The following is a 26,081-nucleotide window of genomic DNA, read 5'->3' as shown; positions in this document are numbered from 1 at the left end:
TTAAGCTTTTTGGAGACATATCAGAGATTCGTGTCTCTTGAATTTCATGGCTTTCTGCCCCCAGCTGGCAGCCCCCCCCCCCCATATTACCAGGTGTGTGTGTACTGTATCTGTAAAATTACTGAGTCAAATTCATTGGCTTAAGTGGGCTCTTGTTTGTAAAAGGCTAATGCCATCACAAATCTCTTAGCCTACAAGGAGCCTTTGCTGTTGTTTTTTGCAATAATTTGTCATTGGAGATTAAAATGGGAATGATAGAGCTGGGTCTAGTGAAAAATGAAGTGCAGCCTGATAGACAACCCTGGAGGAGGCTTTTTTTTTTTTTTTTTTGCAAAAGTCTTCTTAACAAAATTGCCTGTTGAATTGCAGTGAGCAGGAAACTTGGCACAACTGGCAGGGCTTTTAAAATCCCACAGCGCCACCTGCAGTACAAGGACTGTGCCACCACTTTCTAATTTTCATTAAAGAATCAACAGCAACTTCCTTTATGGACAGAATCATATGATATAATTCTTCCCAAAATGTTAGCTTGAGAAGAGTTGACTGCATCTTAAGAAATGTAAAGATGTATTTGTAACTCTCATTTCTAAATATATTTGTAAGTATATCAGCCTTTTGAAAGGAAAGGATTCACAGCGGTGTGCGATTTTCCAATTAAGCAGCAGCTAAAAAGAACATAAAAGCAACATATTCAAAATGCCATAAACACTCCTCAATGAATATACAGTATTGCCTTCATATGAGCAAACATCCAGCAGAACTTTTATTTTTATCCATTTAATTATACAAAAATACAAAATATGTCAATATCACTATAAAAATGAATACACAAGCAGAGTCCTCCCCCCACTAATAGATGTCATAAAAAAATAAGACAAGCACAGGACATTCCATAGGAGGTGATATGTCAAGGGCCACATGCCAGAGGTACGCATGGCCACCCCGTTTCTCTTTGTCTGCCATTCCCTTCTCTCTCTCCCCATCTCGTTCTCTCTCTTCCTCACCATCCACTGGGTTGCTGAAGAGGGACACATCACTCTTGCCAAACTGTTTGCTTGGAGAGACTTTTCTATCCCTCCGCCTTCCATCACACCAGCGGTTTCCCCCTCCTACTTCCCTCCATTTGGTTTCCTCCCTACTCCATGAAAGGTCTCCACCCCACCACCCAATGGTGAACCTTTCTAGCCAGATCTTAACCCCACACACCCCCATGGGCCAGTTTGGGCAGCTAGGTAGGACTACGCACCTGTAAATCATCTGGCATAATGTCATGTGATTGACACCTATCAAAGTCGGTCTACGGGGGTGGGGGTATAGCTCAAAGATGGGACGTGGGTGGCACTGTGGTCTAAACCACTGAGCCTCTTGGGCTTGCAGAACGGAAGGTCAGTGGTTCAAATCCCCGCAATGGGGTGAGCTCCCGTTGCTCTGTCCTAGCTCCTGCCAACCTAGCAGTACAAAAGCATGCCAGTGCAAGTAGAAAAATAGGTACCACTGCAGCAGGAAGGTAAACGGCGTTTCCGTGAGCTCTGGCTTCTGTCACAGGGTTCCGTTGTACCAGAAGCGATTTAGTCATGCTGGCCACATGACCCGGAAAGCTGTCTGTGGACAAACGCCGGCTCCCTCGGCCTAAAAGCGAGATGAGCACCGCAACCCCAGAGTCGCCTTTGACTGGACTTAACCCTCCAGGGGTCTTTTACCTTCTTTCACCATAGCTCAAGGAGCTTGCTCAGCTCTGTCTGCAGCGCTTCTCAAATGCCTGACAATCAGCTGCCTGCTGGATGCTTGGGAAGTCCTATGCAAAGCCTCTTTCCTTCAAGCCCTGCCCTCACTTTCCCTACAACTGATTGTCAGAGGGGCATGACTTGTCCAAAACAGCCTTTTGAGCCAAATGGGGAGCCCAAATTTGACCATTCCTTGCCTCTGGTTTTTAAGGGGAAAGACCTCTGGTAAAATTTCAGAAGATGTGCAACATTCTCAGTACTTGAGATTTATCATCATCCTGCACACACATAATTCCAGAGGAACAAAGTTTAATCATTATTAATTGAATTGCATCCATTGTTCCCACTAGGCTTTATGCGCTTGCTGCAATTTTATTCACGGTCATTTACCTTATTCTCTCAAAGAAGAGGCCCTAATAGAATTCCTTCCTTCCTTCCTTCCTTCCTTCCTTCCTTCCTTCCTTCCTTCCTTCTTTTTTTCCTTCCTTCCTTCCTTCCTTTATTGCATTAAATATCCTGGCTGCTAGGCTTATCTTAGTTACTGAGTGAGCAGATTTTGTTTCAGCTGATCTGTTCGCATCACTGAACAACACCGGCTTAGCGGACAGAAAACCCTTTCTCCCCTAAGGCTTCTCGAATTGCTTGTTCTTCTCCAAGCAAACATCCAATCCTCCTTACAACCACCAACCACGTATAAAACCTTTACACCTCCAGCACTGCATAGATTATTTTACCTCTTTGCCTCTCGCTTCTGGTTGCTCGGCTTCCGTGCTGGATGCGATGGGTGGAGCTGCATTGACTCCTCAATCCAGGAAAGGACTGGTGATGAAGGGCCAGGTCGCTCTGGCCCTTGGTCACCACCAGCCCACTGCACTTCTGTGTGAAGGCTCGACCTGCATGCTCAGCTTAGAGAACAAGTGGCCTGTGGCTGAGACCTGGATGGTTCCATGGTCTGGTGCTGCATATCTGTCCTGGACATCTGGCATAGAAACACAGCAGAGGGTGCTGCTGTGGTGCAGGGAAGGGTGCAAGTTGATCTCTTCTATGCCCAGTATAATGGGGATGCAGTGGGCTGCCAGAGGAGGAATGAAGCGCCCCATGCTGCCTCCACTTCTAGGCTGGGGGTGGGGTCTGTGTTTCCTTGCTGCCCAGCTCAGAAATACAGTGGACTGCTAGAAGAGGGTCATCTGCCAGCTCACTCATTTCCCTGGGAGAAATGCTAGGTTACCTATGGAGACCATATGAGGAGGGCTTGATGAGGAGGGCAAGACTGATTTATTCCATTTTATTTACTTCCAATAACATTCATAAGCCAGCAGCTCATTAAAACCATATATAAGGAAGGTGTACCATAAAATCAATAAACCATCGTAAAAAAGCAAGATCATAAAATACAAAACAAATTACCAACAGTGAATGTTATTGGGTCTCTTAAAAAGGTTTCCATCAAGCAATGGAATATCAAGAGTCGTGGGTGCTAGCTTCATTTCAATAGGAACGGTGTTCCAAATAACTGGTGCCACTGCACAACAAGCCTTTGTTCTCATAGAGACTAAATGAAGACTGATAGCCTGAGTTTCCATTCCCTTTCAAGCTGGTAATGAACATCTGTGAATCGCATAACTAATACCAGCTATAGATGCACAGCACCTCCGGAAGTCATTAAACTCAGTTATGCACTTACGATTTCAGAACTTCACATTAAGCAACAGTCCCAAGATTTCTGCCTTGAACCAAAAACCTAAATATTTAAATTCATTCGGGCACATGTACAATAACCTGATGTCTTTAGGTCTAAGGACGTTGCTTTAATATTCCCTTTCTGTATGCATGAGGGGCGAGGAACCTGTGGCCCTACAGATGTTGCTGGACTTTCAGCTCTCTTCAGCTCCAGCCTGCACAGCCAATAGTCAGTGATGATGGGAGCTGCAGTCAAACAACATCTGGAAGGCCACAGGGGTCCCTCTGCCTGCTGTGCAGTCCTTCAAGCTCTTAGGTAGTTTGTTTGAAATACATTCAGGCAGGCACTGGAATTTGTAATGGTCACTACAGTGGTACCTCTGGTTAAGAACTTAATTCGTTCCGGAGGTCCGTTCTTAACCTGAAACTGTTCTTAACCTGAGGTACCACTTTAGCTAATGGGGCCTCCTGCTGCCGTTGCGTGGCCACAGCGTGATTTCTGTTCTCATCCTGGGGCAAAGTTCTTAACCCGAGGTACTACTTCCAGGTTAGCGGAGTCTGTAACCTGAAGTGTTTGTAACCCGAGGTGTTTGTAACCATTATGTTTTAAACTGTATTATGTACACTATATACTAACAGAGGTGCTGAACTTGGTTTCTAAACCAGTTCAAACCTTGAGGTAGTTGACATATAAAAATAGTTCTAATATAGAGTTGTTTAGTTGCTTTTCCCCACAAATGACAAACATCAATGTGGGGCAGGGCAGGGTAGGCTCCACCCCTGGTTCATCCAAAATGAACTCCACAATGCATCGGGGGGGGGGGGTTTCCCCTATGGACATTGTAATGAAAATACATAGGTGAGGAGTGGAGTTTGCCACCACAATGCCACTTTCCCACTGGAGGTGTCCACGCATTGCGCATTTGATGGGCAATGAAGGCCCAAAGAGGCCACCATCTTTCACTGACTCAATACTGATATTGTACAGGAGATAGGCTTAAGAAGGAGTAACCACCTCTGTTAAGATATGAAAAGGTCACAATGGAAAACATAGCTATCTCATGTTTCAGTTTAAGGCTGTGCACTCACACTGCTTTTCAGTGCCAGGTTTTTAATGCATATTATTGTTATCCAACATGCATATGTATCCCCTACTTTTGTTATAAGATACTATGGTTTGATGCGTCGTTTTCCAAACCAGCTTCACAGTGATTGGAGTCCCTGAGCCATTTCTAATTCGTCTCTAGCCAAGGTGTGAACACCTTTCTTTAGGGTGTACACATCCTCGTTCCATGAATGCCCACTGGTGTATACACAAACAGAAATGGACTGGACACTAATTAGGCTGTGCTGATGTGAATAGCTAGTCAGGAAAGAGGTTTGAGAACTTCACTGTGCTCTAAGGCAGTACTGCAATTGGCAATATGTTTTCAGGTCTATGGGCAAAGTAGTGGATCCCACCCCCCTTAACTAAGCAACTCAATGATTAACAATCCTTCAACCAACAAAAGCTTACATAGTTGGAACTCACATAATTGTTACGATAAACATGCAAACTTCCTTCAATTTCAGTCCAGTGTGTGCAAGATTCATCAGATGCAGCATACTGATCTATGGAAAGTCTTGGCAGTGAAGGAGGAAATGGCACGAAGATCTCCAGAGTGCTCACACAGTCTTCTCAGTGCAGGATTTGCCTCCCTCATGTAGAGAGATTAGGGCTCAATGTGTTTAAGGAACAGTATGACACATTTCTCTGACTGGCGGCCATTTCAATGGCCTGGTAGTTAGAATTGCCAACTAAGAGACGGTAATAACTTTCATTTCCAATGTCTTTGATTTCCTCCTCTTGAGTTTCTTCTTCTTCTGTTTCTTTTTTACTTCCTTCTTCTTCAGTATTTGGTGAGAAAGTGCATTTAGAAACCATTCCACATCTTGGGGGTCTTCAGGCCACCTCAAGTATTGACCCCTTTGCAAAAACACTCTGACTGGTTGATACTTCATAAGCTGATATTGCGAAAGTGATCCAGCCACCACCATTATGAGGACATCTTTCAGGTCACAAAAATACCGACTCTGAGCAAAATTAAAAGCTTCGACGCACCAGCCATCCTTGAGAAACTGCTTTGTCACTACGCAAATTGTTTTCCTACAGTTCCAAATGGCATCACGAATGTTGGTGATGTGATCCTCTCCTGGCAAAAAATCTCGCTCTTCAAAGCAGAGAGCAAATTTGTTTTTATCAGAATACTGGAGGTCTAGGTGCCTTATCAAGGAGTTCTGGACCCACTCAAAATCCTTGCTGCTGTAGCACATGTAGGCATCGTATCTATAGGTCTCTTCCTCCAACGCTGGCTGTTGCTCCTTCAAGAATACTCTTACCACGGTCTTATACCAAATGAAGCAGGTCCCTCTAAAGCGAGCAAAAACAATCACCACCGTTAGGAACATTGTCACAGCAACGGTGGTAAAAATGAAGAGCGACAACTGCAGAGGCTCCAATATCTTGTCTTCATTGCAATCATCAACATTAAACTCATGAAGGCTTTTGCCAGCAAGATCAGGGGGTCCAAAACAAAACCTTTCATCTGGTGACCCAGCTAAGGTGACATTGGTTTGGTTCAGCCACACAATTAGGTCACTTAAGAGGCAATTACAGTAAAATCTGTTATAGGTGATATCCAGATTGTCCAGAGTTGCAAAGAGCTGAGGGTCTGGATAAAGCAGCTGGTTCGAGGATAAGTCAAGTTTCCTGAGGCTCACAGGAAAAGCACTGTGAGAAATGTAAGTTAAGAGGTTTGAAGCCAAGTTAAGCCTAACCAGTGATACCAGGCCATCAAAGATGCCCTCTGGAAGGAAACTAAGGTAGTTATTATTGAGATGCAGGACCTGAAGCTTGGACAACGCCTTGAACACATCCAAGCACAAACTTCTCTCCCACACAAGCTTCAACATATTGTCTCCAAGATCCAAGTAGAGCAACTGGTTGTCTTCTGCTATATTGTTGTACCTGTAGCAGTAGGAGAAGCGATTATTTCTTAACAAAATATACTGGATATCTGGATATCGGAGAAGTTCATAGAGGTCTCCCAGATTGTCCATCCTGTTTCCTCCCATGTCAACATATGTTGAATTTATAGCCACTATTTTGCTGCGGTCTCCAGACTGTATCCGGTTGCTACCTAAAAAAGCATAGCTGAGACTTGGGAGTGTTAAGATTACTTTTAGAGCATTGTCACTGAGGTCCACAGTGTGAAGGTTTGGCAAGCCTTTAAATGGAGCCCTATCAATCACCCCAATATGATTGTGTTGCAGAGCTATAATACGCACATTTAGAAGACCTTCAAAAGTGTAATCCAAGAGTTCTCCCAGCAGATTGTTCGACAGGTTTAGGTGTTGTAGGCTCCAGAGACCAAAGAATGCTTCTTTTTGAATTTTATTTATGTTATTTGAGTTGAGATCCAGCAATTCCAGATCATCAAGATATTGAAATACACGTGGGTTAAGAGAAAAGATCCAGCCATGTGAAATATTAAGCAGGCGAAGGCCACTTTGGGCCAGACCTGCAAATGTATTGTTGTTTGGGTCTGGCATGTTATTAAAGCCAAATGATAAGCCCATGGTGTGAGGCGATATCTTCAAACCCACAAGTGGTGTTCCCTGAATAGCTGCACAGAATTGCTGGGTTGTTCTTATACCCCAGCCATTGCCACCAACATCCAGCGTATCAAAGACAATGTTTTTGAAAGGATTGCCACAAGTTGCCCAGTCTTGAGAATCTTCTTTAAACAAACCATTAGAATTAAGATTCAACAATGTGAAAGCTTTTCCTTGAAAGCTGTAGAGATCTCCCTCACATATGGTTTCAATGCGGTTTAATTTCAAGTTCAGAAGTGTTAACTTTTGCATGTTGCGCAATGAAGGGTGAGGGTGAAGCCTAGTGATCTTATTGAATGCAAGGTCCAGATATTCCAGAGAGACCAAATCTTTAAAGTAATCCTTTTCCAGAATGGATTCGTTAAGATCATTATAGTATAGCAGAAGGTTACTTAACTTCCCCAGCCCCCTGAAAGCCTGCGGATCCAGCACAATCATTTTATTGTAAGCTAAATCCAGTTGATGAAGATTTGGCAAATTCCTAAAAGCATTTTCTCCTACTGTGACAGGAAAGACCAGCTGGCTTCCAAGTGAGAGAACCGTCAATGTCTCCAGCAGTGGGAAGGAAGTGGCATTCACTTGCTGGATGAAATTGAAATTTAGGGAGAGTAAAACAATGCCTTCAGGCAGAGGGGGAACCTGTGTGAAGTTGCACCAGTCGTAGTTCACAAGCCTGCTTGTTACGGCACACCGAGGATCTGCATTTATTTCTCTGTATGCAAATGTCAGTCCAATGAGAAATAGTAGGTGACCATGAAGCATTGTGCTCTTGTCCTAGAGGAGAGAAAAACAGCATTGTAATTCACACAGGACTACAGAAGGCTGGGCTAAACAGCACACAGAGTTTGCTTTACCAGAACTAACCAAAGGCTCTTCTAGCTCAAAAGCCTATTTCCAACAGAGGCCACCCACATGCCCCTGAGCTCATTATTTAATTTAAAGGGATTTGTACAGTTCTTGCTCATCAAAGCCCCTGTGCAATTTAAACAGAATAAGCAGGGTATAAAGTTTATAGAGCACTCTCTGCTGTTGATGATCGGAGGGATGAGATCTCAAGATGGGAGCTTCTATTTAGTCACTATAGCCAATAACTCAGGCGCTGGGGGAACCAGTGGCTTTCAAGATATTGTTGGACTCCCAACTCCTAGCCAGCAAAGGCAGTGGTCTGAGATGATGGAGCTGGGGGTCCATCAACAGCTGGAGACCACCTGTCCAATATATCAGGGATGGGGAACCTCAGGCCAGGTTCCAAATGCAGATCTCCAGGCCTATCCAACTGGTTTCCCACACACCCCACATGCCCCGCCCCCAGCCACGCCACCCTTTTGCCTGGCTGGAATGCATTTTTTAGCTTAGGACCTGCAAGGACTCTGTTCCTTGACCATGAGTAGCAAGTAACTTCTTTCTACCAGTTTCAGTTGTAGCAATACAGTGGTACCTCACATTGCAGACGCTTCAGGTTACAGACGCTTCAGGTTACAGATTCCGCTAACCCAGAAATAGTACCTTGGGTTAAGAACTTTGCTTCAAGATGAGAACAGAAAGCGCATGGCGGCGGCATGGCGGCAGCGGGAGGCCACATTAGCTAAAGTGGTACCTCAGGTTAAGAACAGTTTCAGATTAAGAACAGACCTCCAGAACGAATTAAGTTCTTAACCCGAGTACCACCGTAGTTTGTTGCACAGTAGCTGGGCTGAGGGGAAGAACACAACAAAGAGGCTGAAGGACTCAATGTCTTCCTGATAAGGAAGGGTTGGTTGGGATCCTGGGCTTCCTACACCTATGATAGTTGTTATCTCTTTGCAGTTTATTATGAGTTGTTTGCACAAGCCTCTCACCTGCACAAGCTACATGTTTATGGCAGGGTATAAATCCAGCAACAGATAATATAGAGCTGAATAATTAGACGGGACTGAAAATAATTAGCACTGCTACCACACAATGGCTCCTTTCCTTTGCTATTAAGGTTGCCCTTTTTACTGTGCAAAGATGGATTTAACAATGTACTACCCTAATCTGCTGGGAGAAATTATTCTTTTCATGGTTCCTATCCCTGTGATACTGCCTGGGCCAGAAGAAGCCCAATATATATTAAGTGGAATATTAATCAAAAAAATGAAGGATGAGTAAATGAATCATTGGCAGCTATGGCCACATTCACACCAAATACCCTTAAAGCATCATGGAAGCACTTTAAATTGCCGCGGAGAGATGATCTTGTAACACTTCTGGAGTGCTTAAAGCAGCCTTGCCCAACCTTGTGCACTCCAGAGATCCTGGACCTTGTATGTTAGTACACTGGTACCTCGGGTTACATACACTTCAGGTTACATACGCTTCAGGTTACAGACTCCGCTAACCCAGAAATAGTGCTTCAGGTTAAGAACTTTGCTTCAGGATGAGAACAGAAATTGCACGGCAGCAGCAGCAGGAGGCCCCATTAGCTAAAGTGGTGCTTCAGGTTAAGAACAGTTTCAGGTTAAGAACGGACCTCCGGAACAAATTAAGTTCTTAACCCGAGGTACCAACATCTTGAACTTGTCCCAGTAGCAGTTTGGTAGCCAGTGCAAATCATGAAAGCGGGATGTTTATATGCTGGTGTTAGTTTGTCCCAACAAGCAACCTAGTCATGTTCTGCACCAACTGCAAAACTCCTGACCAACCCTCAAGGGTAGCCCCACACTGAATGCATTGCAATAATCCAACCATGAGGTCACCAATGCATGAACAACTGTGCTCAAGCTATCTGGAAGACACCAGGTTGGGCAACACTGCTTTCAGCATTCCAGCAGTGCTCAAGATGACCCTTTGGGCTAGTGGTTTAAAGGCTAAGAGGACCCTGCTACTGAAACAAGCTTCCCACCAAGGATGTGAATTGTGGAAGAAACACCACTGTGGTTGATCCCGTGTATATGGATGTGGGCCTTTCAACCAAGGATAGCAAATGTAGTGCCCTCCAGATGTTGCAGTCTACAAACTCCCACCAGCCTTCTCAATGGTGAGAACATAAGAGAAGCCATCCTGGTTCCTGTAGTCCAGCGCTATGTTCTCACAATAGCCAATCAGATGCCTATGCCCAAAGCAGGATCTGAGCATGGGTGGGTGATGGGGGTTGTCCTTCACAACATCAGGAGGACACCACGGCAACAACCTCTGCTTTAAACATTAAAGCCATTATCATGAGATGAACCTACAGAAAGAGGCTCCTCATAACATGTAAATGGGCATGTTATAGTTTGTGCAGAACACTGTCGTTTGCCAGCACAGGAAGAGCCAGTTTTGTTTTTTAAGAGTTTACTGAGATTATAGCTGAAATAATTTTTTTGTCCCCTTCAGCTTTATTGTGTTCAAAGTTAATAAGCATAAACTGCTGTGGAACCGAAATCCCTGCAAGCCATCCCACAAATGTATGCTTTTAGGGGGAGCAGGGAGGAGAACTGGGCCATGGGCCAGTAATTAACAAATAGGCCAGTGCCATGAATTATTGATACAGAATTAACTGAACTGCTGCATTCACAGAATGGGCTGCCAGCATCTTGCACAGACTGCTTTTTGCAAAAGGTTTTCTGCTGGGCAAATGCTTGTGTTGTTGTTGTAGTTTAATTACTAGAAATGTTTGCAGTCTTTAGAAGCAGTACAGATATCACTTAAGAGTTTATATTTGTGACAAAATAAAGAGCAACCTGCCTTTTTTACTGCTAATCTGGATGACATATTTGGAATGGCTCTAACCCCAGATCAGGTTTAATCTAAAGCCACCAGCAGCACAGAGAAGGGTTTTGGGGAATGTGTGGGCAAACCAATTGCACACCAGTCACTTCATTGTCCATTTTGGCTATTAAAAACTTGACAGCAGAACTTCCCTCTCCTTTTTTTTTTTTTTTACAGGGACTTCCATTTCTCCAATGCGCAAATTCCATTCATCCCCAGTCAACATGCCAATGCAGTGATGATGGAAAATGTAACCCAGGTGGCACCTGAAAGGCCACATTTCCTCCTTATCAGCTGCAAAGTAAAAGGAGGATATCCCAACAGCCTTAAAAGCATAAATTGTCAACCTCATCATATTAAAAAAAACCAAGAGTTTACTGCCCCAAGCTCATTTTAAAAAGAAACTACGGACAAGGTGATTCGCTGACAACTGCAATTTCTGGATGCATATCAGATGGGTTAATGGAGGTTGAACACATGAACTCAGTAAAGGCTGTTATTCTTCCACCCTGACTGGAAGATGATGGTGACTCAGGAACTACAGTGGTGCCCCGCAAGACGAACGCCTCGCAAGACGAAAAACCCGCTAGACGAAAGGGTTTTCCGTTTTTGGAGGCGCTTCACTAAACGAATTTCTCTATGGGGTTGCTTCGCAAGATGAAAAAATCTTGCGAGTTCCTGCGTTTTTTTTCGCTTTTTTCCGCCCTTTCCCAAAGCGCTAATCCGCTTATCAGCTGTTCCGCTGATAAGCCGCCTCTCAGCTGATCGCTAAAAGCCGCTAGACCGCTAATAGCGCTAATCCGCTAAGCTGTCAATGGGCTTGCTTCGCAAGACGAAAAAACCGCTAGACGAAGAGAATCGCGGAACGGATTAATTTCGTCTTGCGAGGCACCACTGTATTAGTTAATAAGGAAGACAGACTACTGCAACACACTGAACACGGGGCTGCTCACAAGGACTGTTCAGAAGCCTCAGCCAGTGCAGAATGCAGTAGCAAACACAGTGGGGAAGGCTGTGACAAATATATTATATTGTCGCGTCAAATCTGCATTGGCTGCCAGTGTGCATCCAATTACAATTCAAGATGCTGGTTGTTAGCTAATATTATGCATAGCCCAATGATAGCACTACCTGTGTTTGGTTTTCTTTGGATGGAGGTCATTGGTGCTTTGCAATATTTGTGTTTATTTACAAATATACAAGTTACAAATATATATGGGGGTCTCACCCACATGGCTTCTTCTTGTGCAAGTAGGAGGCCTCCACCTACAGATTCAGCAGTCTCTGTGTGAAATGAGGCTGCCCATCAACACTCACTCACCTTTGATGTACATCCTTAATGTACATGCTGTTCTTGGCAAGGCTTCCATACCAGACTTGAAATACAAGATTCCTTGTCCCCCAGTGAAAATATTATTAATGGGAGTACAGCCTCAAAGAACAAAGAGAGCCAACAGTGCCCTCCAGATGTTGATGGATTACAATTCCCATCATCCCTGATGGTCCAACAACATTGGTGGTGGTGGTGGGATTATCACCTTGGCTCAAAAGCATCAAGCTGAAGAGCTAGATGTGGTCGAAAGCATTTCTACAGTGCCATAAATTAGCGACACTGAACAAACCACAGATGCACACAAAGAGGAACTTGGACATACTGCTGAGCTTGTAAAAACTGACCTGCACTGCTTGCACAACACACAACCAGAATCAAGCTGTTCTAAGCCAACAGTGACTTCAGCTTTACCCCCTCCCTGCCCCCACCGGAGAGCTGGGAAGCATGTGCAACTGGGTGTCTGCCCAGTTCCTTCCCTTTCACCAACTCTATCTTCCATGGCTTAAAGGAGTGGCAGCATAGTGTGGGGATGTGTGCATGTGCACCCACCAAGACTTATCCTGACAGCTCCTCTGCTAAAAATAGTTCCCTACCCAGCTGGTTCCCCTGCAGATCTGAGATGTGTAGAGGCGCCTCCCTATTTGTGCATGATCGATATGTGTATGATGTTTTCAGCACCGCAAGGGGACGGGGCAGGGGCAGAACGAGGTGCGGCGGGCTTACGCACATCCTGCTAATGCAGCCTGTGCCTCGGAATGTAATTGCTGCGTAAATAGGAAGTTGTCTGTATTACATTTGTAAATGTGCATCTGGAAAAGAAGCTGCAGGGAATTTTGAGCAGAAAAGCAGCTAGTAGGGAAAGGGTTAAGCATTCCTCCTCTCCTTCTCCTTAACCCACTGTCATTACTCTCTTCCAAAATCTTTGCCTTCCAGCATGCTTTTCAGTTAAAAAAACAAAAACATTATTATTATTATTATTATTATTATTATTATTATTATTATTATTAGAATTTATATACCACCCTATACCCAGAGGTCTCAGGGTGGTTCAGACTAGTAATTACTTGTCCCTGATTCTTAAAACAGTCTCACCACAAACTATAGCAAATACAGAATACTGTTTGCAACCAAAAGACAATATTATAACGAAACCAATATATTGATGCCATCCTTTCCGATATCAAAGATGTAATGAGACTTAACATTATATATATTCTTGGTGCCTCGGACTGAGTTAGACTGTTTCCACTCCAAAAAGAAAATAAACATGGGGTGGGGAAGGGAATTTATTTTTCCCCACTCCGTAAGATTCAAAGTGGTTTACCAAAAAGAAAATACAAAAAAATTACCAGCAAGAAAAATTAACAACAATTTAAAACCATTCTGCCTAATAACTACTTGATCTTGTTACTAAAATTGGTCTGGGTTCTGGATATGCCCGTGATCTTGCTCAGTGACTTGCAAATGCAGAGACAGAAAAAGGGGTGGAGGGAGAGGTAGAGAAATTAAATGCCATATTCAAACACACCAGTTTGTGTTATTGTATCTGATTAACATTTAGTCCCCATCCTTCCTAATATAGCTTCATACAAATCATGAGCAAATTGAGCAATTAAATGAGCTATGTAACTTGTACTATTTTCTGAAACAGTAAAGCTGTCATACAGTATTTAAGAATTTATACAGTTATATAGCTCATATTCTTAAGTAGTGGAAAGGTTCCGTTTAGCTATATCACAGCGTGTTTTATGGTGATAACTTTAACCTTAGGCAAGCACCCTTGCAATCCTGTTTTAGATGCCTGTTTTAGATGCTGAAACTTTTCCAGGCACATAATTTAGCTACATATACTTGTTTTTAAAGGTTGCTGGTCTATGTAACTGATTTTTCTCCCTCCCTCTCTCTCTCTTTCTACGCCACTTAGCAGTTGTTTGATTCAGGTGTTTATAAATGAATCTCAAACAGAGAACAAGTAAATTAGTGCGCACTTTTGCTGAAGAGAAATAGCCAGTGTAGAAGTCAGAAACCTGATCTCAAAGATCCACTGAGAGCAACCTTTTAATTGTCCAGAAATATAGTCCAGCCTGATCTAAAGGCTTAAGGAGTGTGGTAAATATCAACCCCTACTAATCTTACCCATCTGTACAACAATCCTATGCTGTAGTTCAAAGTGGGGAATCCCAGGCTTGTGACATGAATGTGGCCCTCTGTGCCTCTCAATCTGGCCCTTCAGACTCTCTCCAGCCACACTACCTCCCCCAGTTGCAACCCTCAGCAGCTCTGCTTCACAATTTTGCCTGACTGGAGAAGAGAGGTGTATTTTTTTGCTCGCTTTTGCCTGTGGCCCTGCCCACTACTGATTTGTGGCCTATGGAAAAGTTGCCCAGAAGAGGAATGCAGTACTTAAACCAAAAAAGATTACTCACCCCGATGTTGATCCACTGCTGCTCCTGTTTCCATACAGGGAATCGGCTACTACTGCTTTGGGTGGGGCTAAGGTTCCCCCAGTTAATAGGTGACCTTTCAGCCAGTGGATTGTATCTGCCCCTAGCAAACAGGAGGACCATTTGCCCTGCTCCCACAAATATTGGCAAGAATACACAGCTCACATTGCAACAGTCAAGGTCCAGCCAGGCCCTACGTTCTCATTCCCCACTAAAGAGGAAATTATTAAAGCAGGCATAGGCAAACTCCAGCCCTCCAGATGTTTGGGACTACAATTCCCATCAACCCTGACCACTGGTCCTGTTAGCTAGGGATGATGAGAATTGCAGTCCCAAACATCTGGAGGGCCGGAGTTTGCCTATGCCTGTATTAAAGGCACCTTATCATCCTTCTGAGATTAAAAAAAATAAAATCCAGTGTGACTCAGAGAACAGTTTTCTTTTTTTAACAGGAATGTGTCATGTTTAAAGGGGATCTATCAATAGGGACACTTTATGCACATAATATGAGTCAAATGGGTTTCCTATCTAAAATATTCCAGAGATTTAGCAAACTTCAAGCTGATGATTTGATTTGGGAGTGAGGGTGGTTTGAATTGGAAAGGACTGGATCCTGCACTATTAGTAAAGGCATGTCAAAATTGCATTAAAGGGAAATGCAATACATTGTAAGGGAAACTTCAGTTTCTACACTTGATTAATAAATTTGGTTTGAAGGACATAGGGTCAGAATGCATCCAGCACACCACAGTTTTACTCCCCCCCCCAGTACATACAAGTAGTGTACGGCTCTGGAACTGATTTTGAGAGTTCACCAGAACATGGGGGGCTGCAAGGGAGAAGAGAGGAGGAAAAAGTTCTGTTCTGCTAGTGCACATCTCTTGCATTGGATAACATCCCATATTTGGGGCTTTAAATACTTAAAGTCCAAACATGCCCCGTCTCTGTGTGCAGGTGTGATTTGAGCTCCAAGCCTTAAATTAAACAGTTTAAAGAAATCAGATAGTTGCTATACCTTCAAGAGCTAAGAATACAGCAGGTTTTTGTCTAGCTTTGCAAAAGAAAATATTTATATTATGCAAGGAAGATGATCCAGGATTAGCGGCACGAAAGGTAATAGCTGGCGAGATTAAAAACACTCACACAACAATGAACACTCATGGTAGTCTAGCTATTCCAGATTACATGTATTTTATACTTAGGGGCTGTCACCCAATTACAGTAATTGTGGTCAACCAAACAAGAAGATGTGATACAAAATATCCAGTTATTTTTTCATATGAGTAAAACACTAGTTTTCAAGTGAAAAACATTCAAATTGTTGCAAACCACCCTAAGTGGTGTATGAAAATAAGAAGGGCTGGGGGGAAATGTTACAAATAGTAATAAAATTGTTCTATTTTAAAGGAGCAACATTGCAGTCATTAAGGTTGAGAAAATATGCTTGAAAATGAGTCAGCAATGAACTTCCAAGTGCTAGGGATGTGGCTGAGTAAAATTCCAAGGCTTCACCAAAATCCTTTCTCTTCCCTTGACTAGCAAACACAGAAGTGATTTGAAAGCATGAGAAAATTCTGACCGATTGATAATGCAATAAAAATTGCCTGACACTGATACCTATCTGGAATGGTTTATTCAGACACTGAATTTGTATTGTTCCTTGTTCTCACTGACAAACCCATCTGAACACTTCCCCTTTAATAAACATGTTGAACAATACTAGGAAGTTGTCTTAAGGATGTAATATGGAACACCCAAAAGAAACAAGTTACTGTCTTTCTTTTTCATCAGCTGCAAAGGTGTTACCTGTATTATTGTAACTTGTTGAAATTCTGGTTAGTAAGTTCGTTCTGTACATTACTCAATTACAGTTTCCTCTGTAATGGAAGCAGAATGGAACAACAGCTGCTCCTTGTCCAAGTGTTCCCCTTAAGCTAAATTCATTGGCAAAGCACATCAATACAAGGTAAGCTAAGGTATAACTTTAGGACACAAACCAAGGAAACATGAGATCAAGGGAAGGATTCACATAAGGACTCCTGTCAGCATAGGAAAAGACTTCTGCTATAGGGCTTTTCCACACTCCTCCCCAGCACACACCTGGTGCACCCTAAAATAGGATTCAATTGAGTTAGGTGAACCCCCAGAACAGCATGCAGAGGAGAGACGGTCATTCCACCTGGAAAGCTGCAAGGATGAGACATTCACCATAGCACAAAGTTAAATTTCACCCTGAGTGAATCTTACCATCTGTGATGGAAATATCCTATAACTTACTGTAGTACAGGGCAGTGAAAGGAACAGAGATGTCTGTAGACAATCCTATAATGGTACTCATTACTTTGACACTACTCATCTCTCCTGAGCTTTCTAAAGCCATGTGTGCACACTGGGATTTAGAAAAAGAAAGCAGTAGTACCCACCCTAATCTAGCTAAAAGATACATACATGAATTGCATGCATTTGAAAATCATTCGTAACATCAAAAAGCTGGTGGGGCTGATAAAGCATTACTGCTGATCATTAATTTTGTCTGGATGGAATGTGTCCTTGAACTCTGATCATGCCTAGTTTGGATGGCGGACAGAGAGGAGTGTGTAGAAACTAGTATTGATGAATTAGAGAAGGGGAAAGTTGCTGTTGTTGAATATAAAGCAAAATATGGGGGAGCCTTAACCCTAAAGAGGCAAATGGAGGATTACAGCTTGAGGCCTTATATGACTGTAATTAGGAGAAGCCAGTTTTTGAAGATGGGTGCCTGGCCTGATCTGGAAAAGGAAAAGTGGAGAGATCCCTTTATGCAGGGATCAAATGACTTTTGGAATATGAATTTGAGCCAGGAGGAGATTGGAGCTTCGGGGGCCTTTGGACTTGGAAGAATTGTGAAACAAGGTTTGGAATACTTCATGGGCCCTAGCTTTAATTATGGAAACCTGGCAGACTTGTCAAGAAGGAATATAAGCATCGCTGGGTTGGAGCTCCCCCAAGATCTGCTTTTTAGCACCAAAGATTATCAAGAAGATCGGCAGAAGGGAAATGAAGAAGAGTTAAGAGCCTCGGATATCAGATCTCCAGGTTGATGTACGCTGGGAGGTTGATGGAACTGACGGCAGGGGCCGGGACTGGGGAGGGGAGAAGGAGGAAAGAAATTGGGAATTTAAAGTGTATATAAGGAGATTTTTTTAAAAAAAAAAAGTAATGAGAAATGGAAAAATCGTGGAATGAAATTTTTATGACCCTAGGGGAAATGTCTTAAGAGATTAAGTTCAATATATTAGTTTCAATGAGAAACAAGATTAAATAAAGTAAAAATGGATGATTAATTGGTGAAAGAAGAGAATGTTAAATTACAGTATATTAAGATAAATTATTAAGATAAAAACAAAGATGAAGGATTTGCTGAAATATCTAACTGAACCAGAATACAAAGAGGGGAGGTGTGAGGAGGTCAAGGAAATAAGTTAAAGAAGGAAAGTCATGTAAAGGTTTGATTTGTTCTTTTGGGGGGGGGGGTCTGTTTTCCATTTTTTATCTTTTTTCTTTGATGTGACTTGTTTTTATGTATTGTCTTTTTTTTTTTGTTTAACTGGGTGTTTTTCTGTTATCTTTTTTATTACTTATGTAACCTTTAAAATTTTAATAAAAATCTTTTTTTAAAAAAAATAGAAACTAGTACACTGTACAAAGGTAGTGTTTTCATGTCCCCATCCACATTTGACTCTGGCCTCACCCACCTCTGTCAAGTGCCTCTCAGGTGCCTGTCCATAAGAGAAGGTGGCTCAGGAGTCTGAACCCTGCTTAACCTCTTGAACTTGTGCTAGTAACCTAGGTCCTCAGCATAAGAGAAGAGAAGGCTAATATTTTCCTATTTTAGGGGACATGAAGAACCACTGGTCAAAAGCTTGAATAATGGGTTTAAACAAAATCTACTGGATGTCAGAGTCTACAGTAGAGATGCTGGGGTTGCATATATTAACACCCTGCTCCCAATCTCCAAAAAGGTTTGAAATATGACCTTTCAGTATCAAGCTGCATCTACAGAAGAACATTCAGTTCCCTAGCCATTCGTATGCATTCTTCCACACTCCCAAAGGCTGCATAAATGATCCTTCTCTTAGAAGCCAGCAGGAAAGAACAATCCAGCAAGTTTAACTTCTGCAATTCTCAGTTTACTGTGATGAGCCAGCAAGATAAGATTTGCTTCCCTTTCATGTTTTGATCAGAAACTTCCATATAGCAGAGGTAGGGAACCTGTGGCCTTCCAGTTGTTGTTGGACTCCAGATGTTGTCTCATCAAACCCAGCCAGCATGACCAAGGGCCAGGGATGGTGGGAATTAGGCTCCAATGACATATGGAGAGACATAGGTTTCTCAGTCTTGAAAGCCAATATGACCACCCTCCCCTGTGTGGGCACAGATATTGCACGCAATGGAAAAAAAGATGAAAAAGTAAAACTAGACAAATAATTACAAAATGATAAGACCTACAGAACTATGAAAAAACAAACAGCTTAAAGTAAACACAAGAATAGATTAAACGGTTTCCAATATTTACATGCACATGAATTATTGTCGACCAGTGTAATAGCCTCTACCAATAACATTATATAAACAAATGCAACAGACAACCACCAAAAAGACCAGACTCTGCCTTGTGCCTTGCTTACTCTAACACGCCTTTCTTTCTTTCTTTCTTTCTTTCTTTCTTTCTTTCTTTCTTTCTTTCTCTTTCTTTCTTTCTTTCTTTCTTTCTTTCTTTCTTTCTCTTTCTTTCTTTCTTTCTTTCTTTCTTTCTCTTTTTGTCCCAAACAGCTGCAGGGTCTGCGATCTGCTTCAGTGGGAAACTGGCATCAGGTGAGCGGGGAGCAGCTTCTTGCATCTGACATTTTCTCTCACTAAACACCACCACCCTCCCCGCCTTTTCCCTCATGCAGAAAAAAGATAACAGGTCTTTGCATCACTTTCCTTATGGGGAAAGATTCAGGTTGGTCTGACGCAGTCAAAATATATAAAAAAATAAAATTGTCCAGTAGCACCTTAGAGACCAACTAAATTTGTTCTTGGTATAAGCTTTCATGTGCATGCACACTTCTTCAGATACACTGAAACAGAAGTCATCAGACCCTTTTATATAGTGGGAGGGTGGGGTGGGGTTTTTCTAAGGAGGGTAGTAGAAGAGGGTGATTGACTCAATGGGGAAAAAGAGCAGCTTGGGGTAGTGACAGTTGATTTTAAAGGGAAGTCTGTTAAGAAACCTCTCTACTTCAGCAGCTGTCCACACCTTTTGCAGCTGATGTAGGTAAAAAAAACAAAATAAATCACCAGTAACTTAAACAACTAGTGGTGTTTGGCCTGAAGTCCATCCAGCAACCCAGGTTGGTCGATATGTATAGTATTGATTAAGATGGAGCAAAATTTGATATAAAAATAACAACTCTGAAGACACTGTTCCAACAGTCATGGAACACGAGGCAAGTCCTCTTGTGGATCAGGAATTGGTTAAGCAGCAGGAAAAACAAAGTAGGAATAAATGGACAGTTCTCTGAATGAAGAGACGTAGAAAGTGGAATCAACCAAGAATCAGTATTGGGACCTGTGCTTTTTAACTTACTGATAAACAAGTTAGGGGTCAGCAGTGAGGTGGCCAAATTTGCTGATGATACTAAATTGCTCAGGGTTGTTAAAACTAAAAGAGATTGTGGAGAGCTCCAAAAGGACCTCTCCCAATTGAGTGAATGGATGGTAAAATCACAGGTTCAATTCAATGTAAACAAGTGACCAGGAACAAGATATTGGGGTTGTAGTAGAGAGCTTGATGAAGAAGCTAACATGGCTGATGAGCAAACGACAAATTCCATGCTACGAATCAGTAGGAAGGGAACTGAAAAATAAAACTGTTGCTATCATAATGCCGCTATACAAACCTATAGTGCAACCACATTTGGAATACTGTGTAGTGTGTGCATTTCTTTCCCCCTCACCTCAAAAAGGATATTGTAGAGTTAGAAAAGGTTCAGAAAAGGGCAACCCAAATGATCAAGAAGATGAAGTAAATTCCCCTGTGAGGAAAGGTTGCAGCGTTTGGGGCTTTTTAGAAAAGATCAGATAAAAGGTTAAGAAAAAAAGTAAGAGGTGACTTCATAGAGCTTTCCAAATTATGCATGGCATGGAGAAGGGGGATAGTAAAACTCTCTCTCGTATAACGCTAGAACTCGTGGCCATCCAATGAAGCTGAAAGCTGGAAGATTCGAGTGTTACGAAATCCTTAAGTTTATATTTACCAATGGGCAACCAATTTTGCAATCTAAGGCAGAAGTGTTCTACTTAAATCATTGCGGCCATTTCCCTTCACAGTACGGTTACCAAATCTTGCTTAAAACAGCAGGCTGTTCTTAAACAGCATTTTACTACGCCCCCAACACCTCCATGTTCCTTCCCTAAACTAGGGGCACCAAAAGGTGAGGTATGGCTTAAGTGCTAAGGAAATATGCAGCATCTTGCTCCCATCCCAGATACGTAGCCCAGCACAGACAGATGGGGGGAGGGGATCAGCTCCAATTCAGGGGTGCTTTCTTCATTTCACTTCATGCATTCCTCTCAGAGTTAAGCTCTTTCGCTCTCCCACCATGTGCTCTGAAGCACTTTTGGTGATGAAACTTCACATGGAAATACAGTGGTACCTCTGGTTAAGAACTTAATTTGTTCCGGTGGTCCGTTCTTAACCTGAAACTGTTCTTAACCTGAGTTACCACTTTAGCTAATGGGGCCTCCCGTCGCCCCGTGATTTCTGTTCTCATCCCGAAGCAAAGTTCATAACCTGAGGTACTATTTCTGGGTCAGCGGAGTCTGTAACCTGAAGCGTCTGTAACCTGAGGTACCACTGTACACTTTAAACATGTTCAGAGGCACTAGCTCATTTGGCCCTCCCGAGACTAAGGCTGTCTCTCAAGGAGGAGGGAATAGCAGCTTACCTTGGGTTGCTTCCTATATTCCTTCCCGGGCTCTGCGTCCCATGACAGAAGGGAGAAAAGTGAAGAGGAGGTGACCATGGCCGCAAGCCGAGACTCTGTGGCAGAGGCGGGGAGAAGGCGTCCCTCCAAGCCGGACGTTTCCTAGCTTACGCCTCGCCCACCCACTGCCACCCGCCCCCCTTTCGAGGACCAGCGAGGAGTCCGGCGGAACAGGTGTCTCGCGCTGCCCTACCTGGACGCACCTGGATGCAAAGCAGGCACCCGACGCGACCACTGAGCAAGGGGAGGGGCAGAAGCTGCCTAGGCAGAGACCCCTCCTCCCTAACGAACAATGTAGGGCTTCCTCCCACCCACCCCCCACTGTCCCGTGGCCAACTAGTTCCGCCCAAGAGGGTGGCAAAAGCCGCGCGCCCCCTCAGAGAAGCGACCAAACGGTGCCTGTGCGCCTAACTCTCCAGGCATGGTCGCTCCTCCTCGACCCTCCTGAGGACTAGCTACGTGCGCTTGCTGCATTCAGCCCCCTCTTTCGTCACAGGGCCAATGCAGGGCAGAGGCGCCGCCCTCTTCCTTGAATCTTCCCTCGTTAATCCTTCCGCCGCTCAGCAAACTGGAAGTGTAGAAATAGGAAAGGCGCCTGTTTTTCGAGCCTGTAGGGGACTCTGTTTTTTTTTAGCAGAGAAGACGCTCTTTTCCTGTCCGGGAGCCGCGTCGACTGCGCGGCCGCTTTCCGGCCCATCCTCCCTGAGAGCTTACAGTTGGCGTCGCAGGAAAAGAAAGCCCCCCTCCCCACCCTGGTGGGTTTGCACAAGGCAGGAAGGCTTAACACGGCCACAAAAGAACTGCCCCAACTTTTCAGGAAGGCGGCGGACCGGGTGAGCGGCCCACGCTTTCTCTGTATATCCACACTGCAGCGAGGATCCTCAGCCCTGACAGGAAATCGTGCGCTTCTCCAGGCAGTCAGGGAACAACAAATTCCAAAGGGCGAAATTCAGGTGCTATTGGGGCTCCTGCAGAAAGTCGTCCTAAGGCCAGCTGCCTATTCTCCCAGTATACCTTTGAAACACATTCCAAGCACATTCCTTCCCCCCCAAAAAAAAAGAATTCTGGGCACTGTAGTTTAAGGGTTGCTGGGAACTGTAATTGAGAGGTGTGAACTACATCGCTCAGAATTATTTGAGGAGAAAGATTGTGCTTCGATTATACAGTGGTACCTCGGGTTAAGTACTTAATTCGTTCTGGAGGTCTGTTCTTAACCTGAAACTGTTCTTAACCTGAAGCACCACTTTAGCTAATGGGGCCTCCAGCTGCCGCCGCACTGCCGAAGCACGATTTCTGTTCTCATCCTGAAGCAAAGTTCTTAACCCGAGGTACTATTTCTGGGTTAGTGGAGTCTGTAACCTGAAGCGTATATAACCCGAGGTACCACTGTATTATTAGAAGTCCAGTGAGTATGCATCCAAAGGATTGCATGCTCTATAAAATCTCTAACATGTTCCCAGCATCTTCTTTCTTCATCTTTGGCGATCACTCATAGCCGAGAGATAGTCTTCCATAAACAAGGTTTTAACAATGAGTCCGTAGGTGACTGTGGAGGCCAATTCTGGACCTGATTATCATCTTCCAAAGCAATTACAGTACTCTAACTCCCAGCATAGGCTTCTACCAACAAGGGTGGATTATTTCACACACCTGCCAATATAAGGATTTGATTAGCTGTGATTCCTGCACTGGGGTGGGTTTTGATGGATTGGTTATTTAATTTTTATACTGCTTAATATATTTTTAAAAATCTGTAAGCATTGCACAGAAAAGTGAAGCAACAACAGACACCTTAAACAAAATAATACAAAAATGCACCGTTACTTATAAAAATGCACCCCATACATTTAAGAGCATGTTTAAAACTCTTTGTATCCCCCAAAGAATCCTGACAGCTGTAGTCAGTTGGGAATTGTAGCCCTTTGAAGGGTAAACTACAGTTGCCAGGATTCTTGTGTGGAGTGCTTTACATTTATGGTATACACAACAGCATCAGCAAAGGCACAATATGGAAATTAAAAGGCCCTAGACCTACTCAACAATCTCAGCAGGAGGAAACGGGACTTTGACAACAATTCATGCATAACCACCCAATTGGTTGTGATGTCCTTCTTCCTCCACAACTCTTTAAGAAAACATGGAGCAACATTGCTAGATTTAGACCCTAGATCTTATCTGCTGTCCTTTTAAAGTTGCACAATTAAAACAGCTACAATCCAGATTCATAAGAACAAGTAATGACAAACAGCAGAATTTGTTTTTAGAGAGATGGCTTTTGTTGGGGATGTTCTGGGATATCAAGTTTTAAGGCAATACTCACCTTATACTTTTTTTTTACTTATTAAATATGTCAAAATAAACTAAAATATGTATGATTCATTGTAAAGTAACTGAATGTTTAAAAAAGGATTCCTGTTTGACATCCATAGAGAGGTTGGTGTATATGCATTTGCATCAAGCATGTTTAGGACCCTGTATGAAGGCTCCTACTAATGTGGATGAATTACCGGTTTTTCCTCAAAATCTAAGCATAAATATGGGGAAAGCAAACTACTTGGTAGAGGAGCTAATTTGTAGAAGGAGCTGGTTCTCCCTTTGAAATGCCAGCCTTTACTAATAGGTGCTTTTGATAATGCCAGTTGGCTTGGTCTTTACTCATCAGTCATCTTTATTATTATTTAATATGACATTAAGCAGTAAAATGCTCCTCTAAGTGGTATAGAAGAGCCAGTCCAATAATGCACACTCTACACATGAAAGGAAAAAAGGGGACAGAGTAGGGAAGACCAGGGCTGGCTATTTTGCTGCATGAGGCGAAGGTAAAGATGGCACCCCCATCCATTTCAAGATGGTGACCCCTACTTTTCCATATATGCCACGCTTGAAGGCTGGGAAAGCTGAGTAGCACACACAGATATATCCTCCAACACCTTGCTGCCACTCACCTCTTACTCCAGCATCTGCTGCCTGAGCCAATTGCCTCACTGTCTAACGGTAGGACTGGCCCTGAAGAATGTAGTAACCCACATTCGCGCCAACCAGCTTCCAGATAGAAACTAATTTAGTTCTTTAAAAGCTGGCTCTTGATAGGGGCTGACACGTATTGTCCTCTTCCAGGTCATATGCTGAGTGTCAGACTGATGTGGAAAGTCTGCAATCAGGCTTTCCTTCATTTTAAAGAAGGTACAGGGCTGGGGGGCCGGGCCTGGACCAGGGACTAGTGGTGTGGGAATCTACCCCATATTTTCCCTATACTGTTTTCCAGATTTAAAATTCCCACCCATTTCACAAAGCTGTTTGTCCTTTGAGAGGAAACATTCACTTACCATATAGGCCAGGGGTTCCCAAAGTGATGCCCTCGGTGATATTCGACTCCAACTCCCATGAGCCCTAGCAAGCACAGCCAATGGTCATGGGTGTTGGGAGTTGTAGTGCAGCAATATCTGGAGGGCACCACATGGGTTACCGCTGATATAGGTAGAGAAGCTATTTAAACCAGTGATTTTCAGAGAATGAGGCTGAGATTTTGGTGATTTGGTCAGAGTAAAGGGAACACCTTTGGGAGGTTATGGACTCCTTCCTTGGAGGTTTTTAAGCAGAGGCTGGATGGCCATCTGTCATGCATGCTTTAGTTGAGATTCCTGCATTGCAGGGGGTTGGACTAGATGACCCCTGGGACCCCTTCCAACTCTTATGATTCTATAATTATAAGCCTCACCTTCTGCAGTTAAGAGTAGTGTAGTTTTTCTGAGACAGTATTCTAGCAGACCAAGAAAGGGGTGGCTGTAGCGTTTTCATAGATATTGAGCAATCTGATACAGAGTGTTATAAGAATTTTAAGGTCATATTTATATATAAAAATATGTTCATAACTGTATATATAAACCACATGTCTGAAACCCCCCAGATTAGGTCCTGAACAAATTGACCTCAAATATTTCTCTGCAAGGTCAAAGTGGGAATCCTCCCCATTGTCTCTTTCCTCACAAATCCTGTCTTAAGGGCACATTCAAGATATGAACAGGGTGTGAGCCTATGACCTGTTACCTAGATTCAAGAATTAAGTAGTTATAATAAGAAAAGAGTGGCCAGAACCCAGATAATGCAATCAGGTAACTTGCCAAACAAGAGATAAACAGCGTACTCAGATGTCTGTTGTAGACCGCCTTTTCTGTGATGTATGTATGATGTTTCTGGGGGTGGTCTTGGACTCCAGGGCGGGCAATTTAAAATGTCTATATAAGGGCAGGCACACCTTTGTTCTGGGTCCTCCTCCTTTCTCCTGTGTGTGGGGGAGCACCCTGTTGCAACAGTTAATAAAGATCAGGCTTACTAGCTGCTTTGCTTCTCAATATTCTCTGGTTGGTCTCTGTTATTTCCTCCTACCGACAAAGAACCTAAAAAGAGGACTCTATATGGGCTCTTGGGTACCTCATAAGGGAAAAAGAGCAGTTTATTTTTCTTATAACAAGAGCTTTACTTCTGGAGGAATCCAAAGAAGAAAAAGAGTTCTAAACTTGCCCTT

General features: G+C 43.3%; 1 protein-coding gene across 2 annotated transcripts; it reads right to left on the bottom strand.

The window, feature by feature from the left end:
• Positions 1–738: 738 nt before the first annotated feature.
• Positions 739–22,368, bottom strand: TLR5 (toll like receptor 5). 2 transcript variants are annotated; one of them, XM_081857787.1, is made up of 2 exons: positions 21,518–22,368; positions 739–7,832 (listed from the first exon to the last, which is right to left on the bottom strand). In XM_081857787.1, exons 1-2 carry the CDS (start codon positions 21,593–21,595, stop codon positions 5,202–5,204), a joined length of 2,709 nt encoding a protein of 902 aa, XP_081713913.1. In that variant the 5' UTR covers positions 21,596–22,368; the 3' UTR covers positions 739–5,201. The 2 variants fall into 2 exon arrangements, with proteins under 2 accessions (XP_081713913.1, XP_081713914.1); XM_081857788.1 differs by lacking the exon at positions 21,518–22,368 and adding an exon at positions 14,239–14,381.
• Between the last annotated feature and the right edge of the window lie 3,713 nt (positions 22,369–26,081).

The sequence above is a fragment of the Podarcis erhardii genome (assembly GCF_964252035.2).
Source record: "Podarcis erhardii genome assembly, chromosome: 3".
NCBI classification, from domain to species: domain Eukaryota; kingdom Metazoa; phylum Chordata; class Lepidosauria; order Squamata; family Lacertidae; genus Podarcis; species Podarcis erhardii.
The sequence above is the reverse complement of the archived record's forward strand: the minus strand, read 5'-3'. Positions and strand labels throughout refer to the sequence as shown.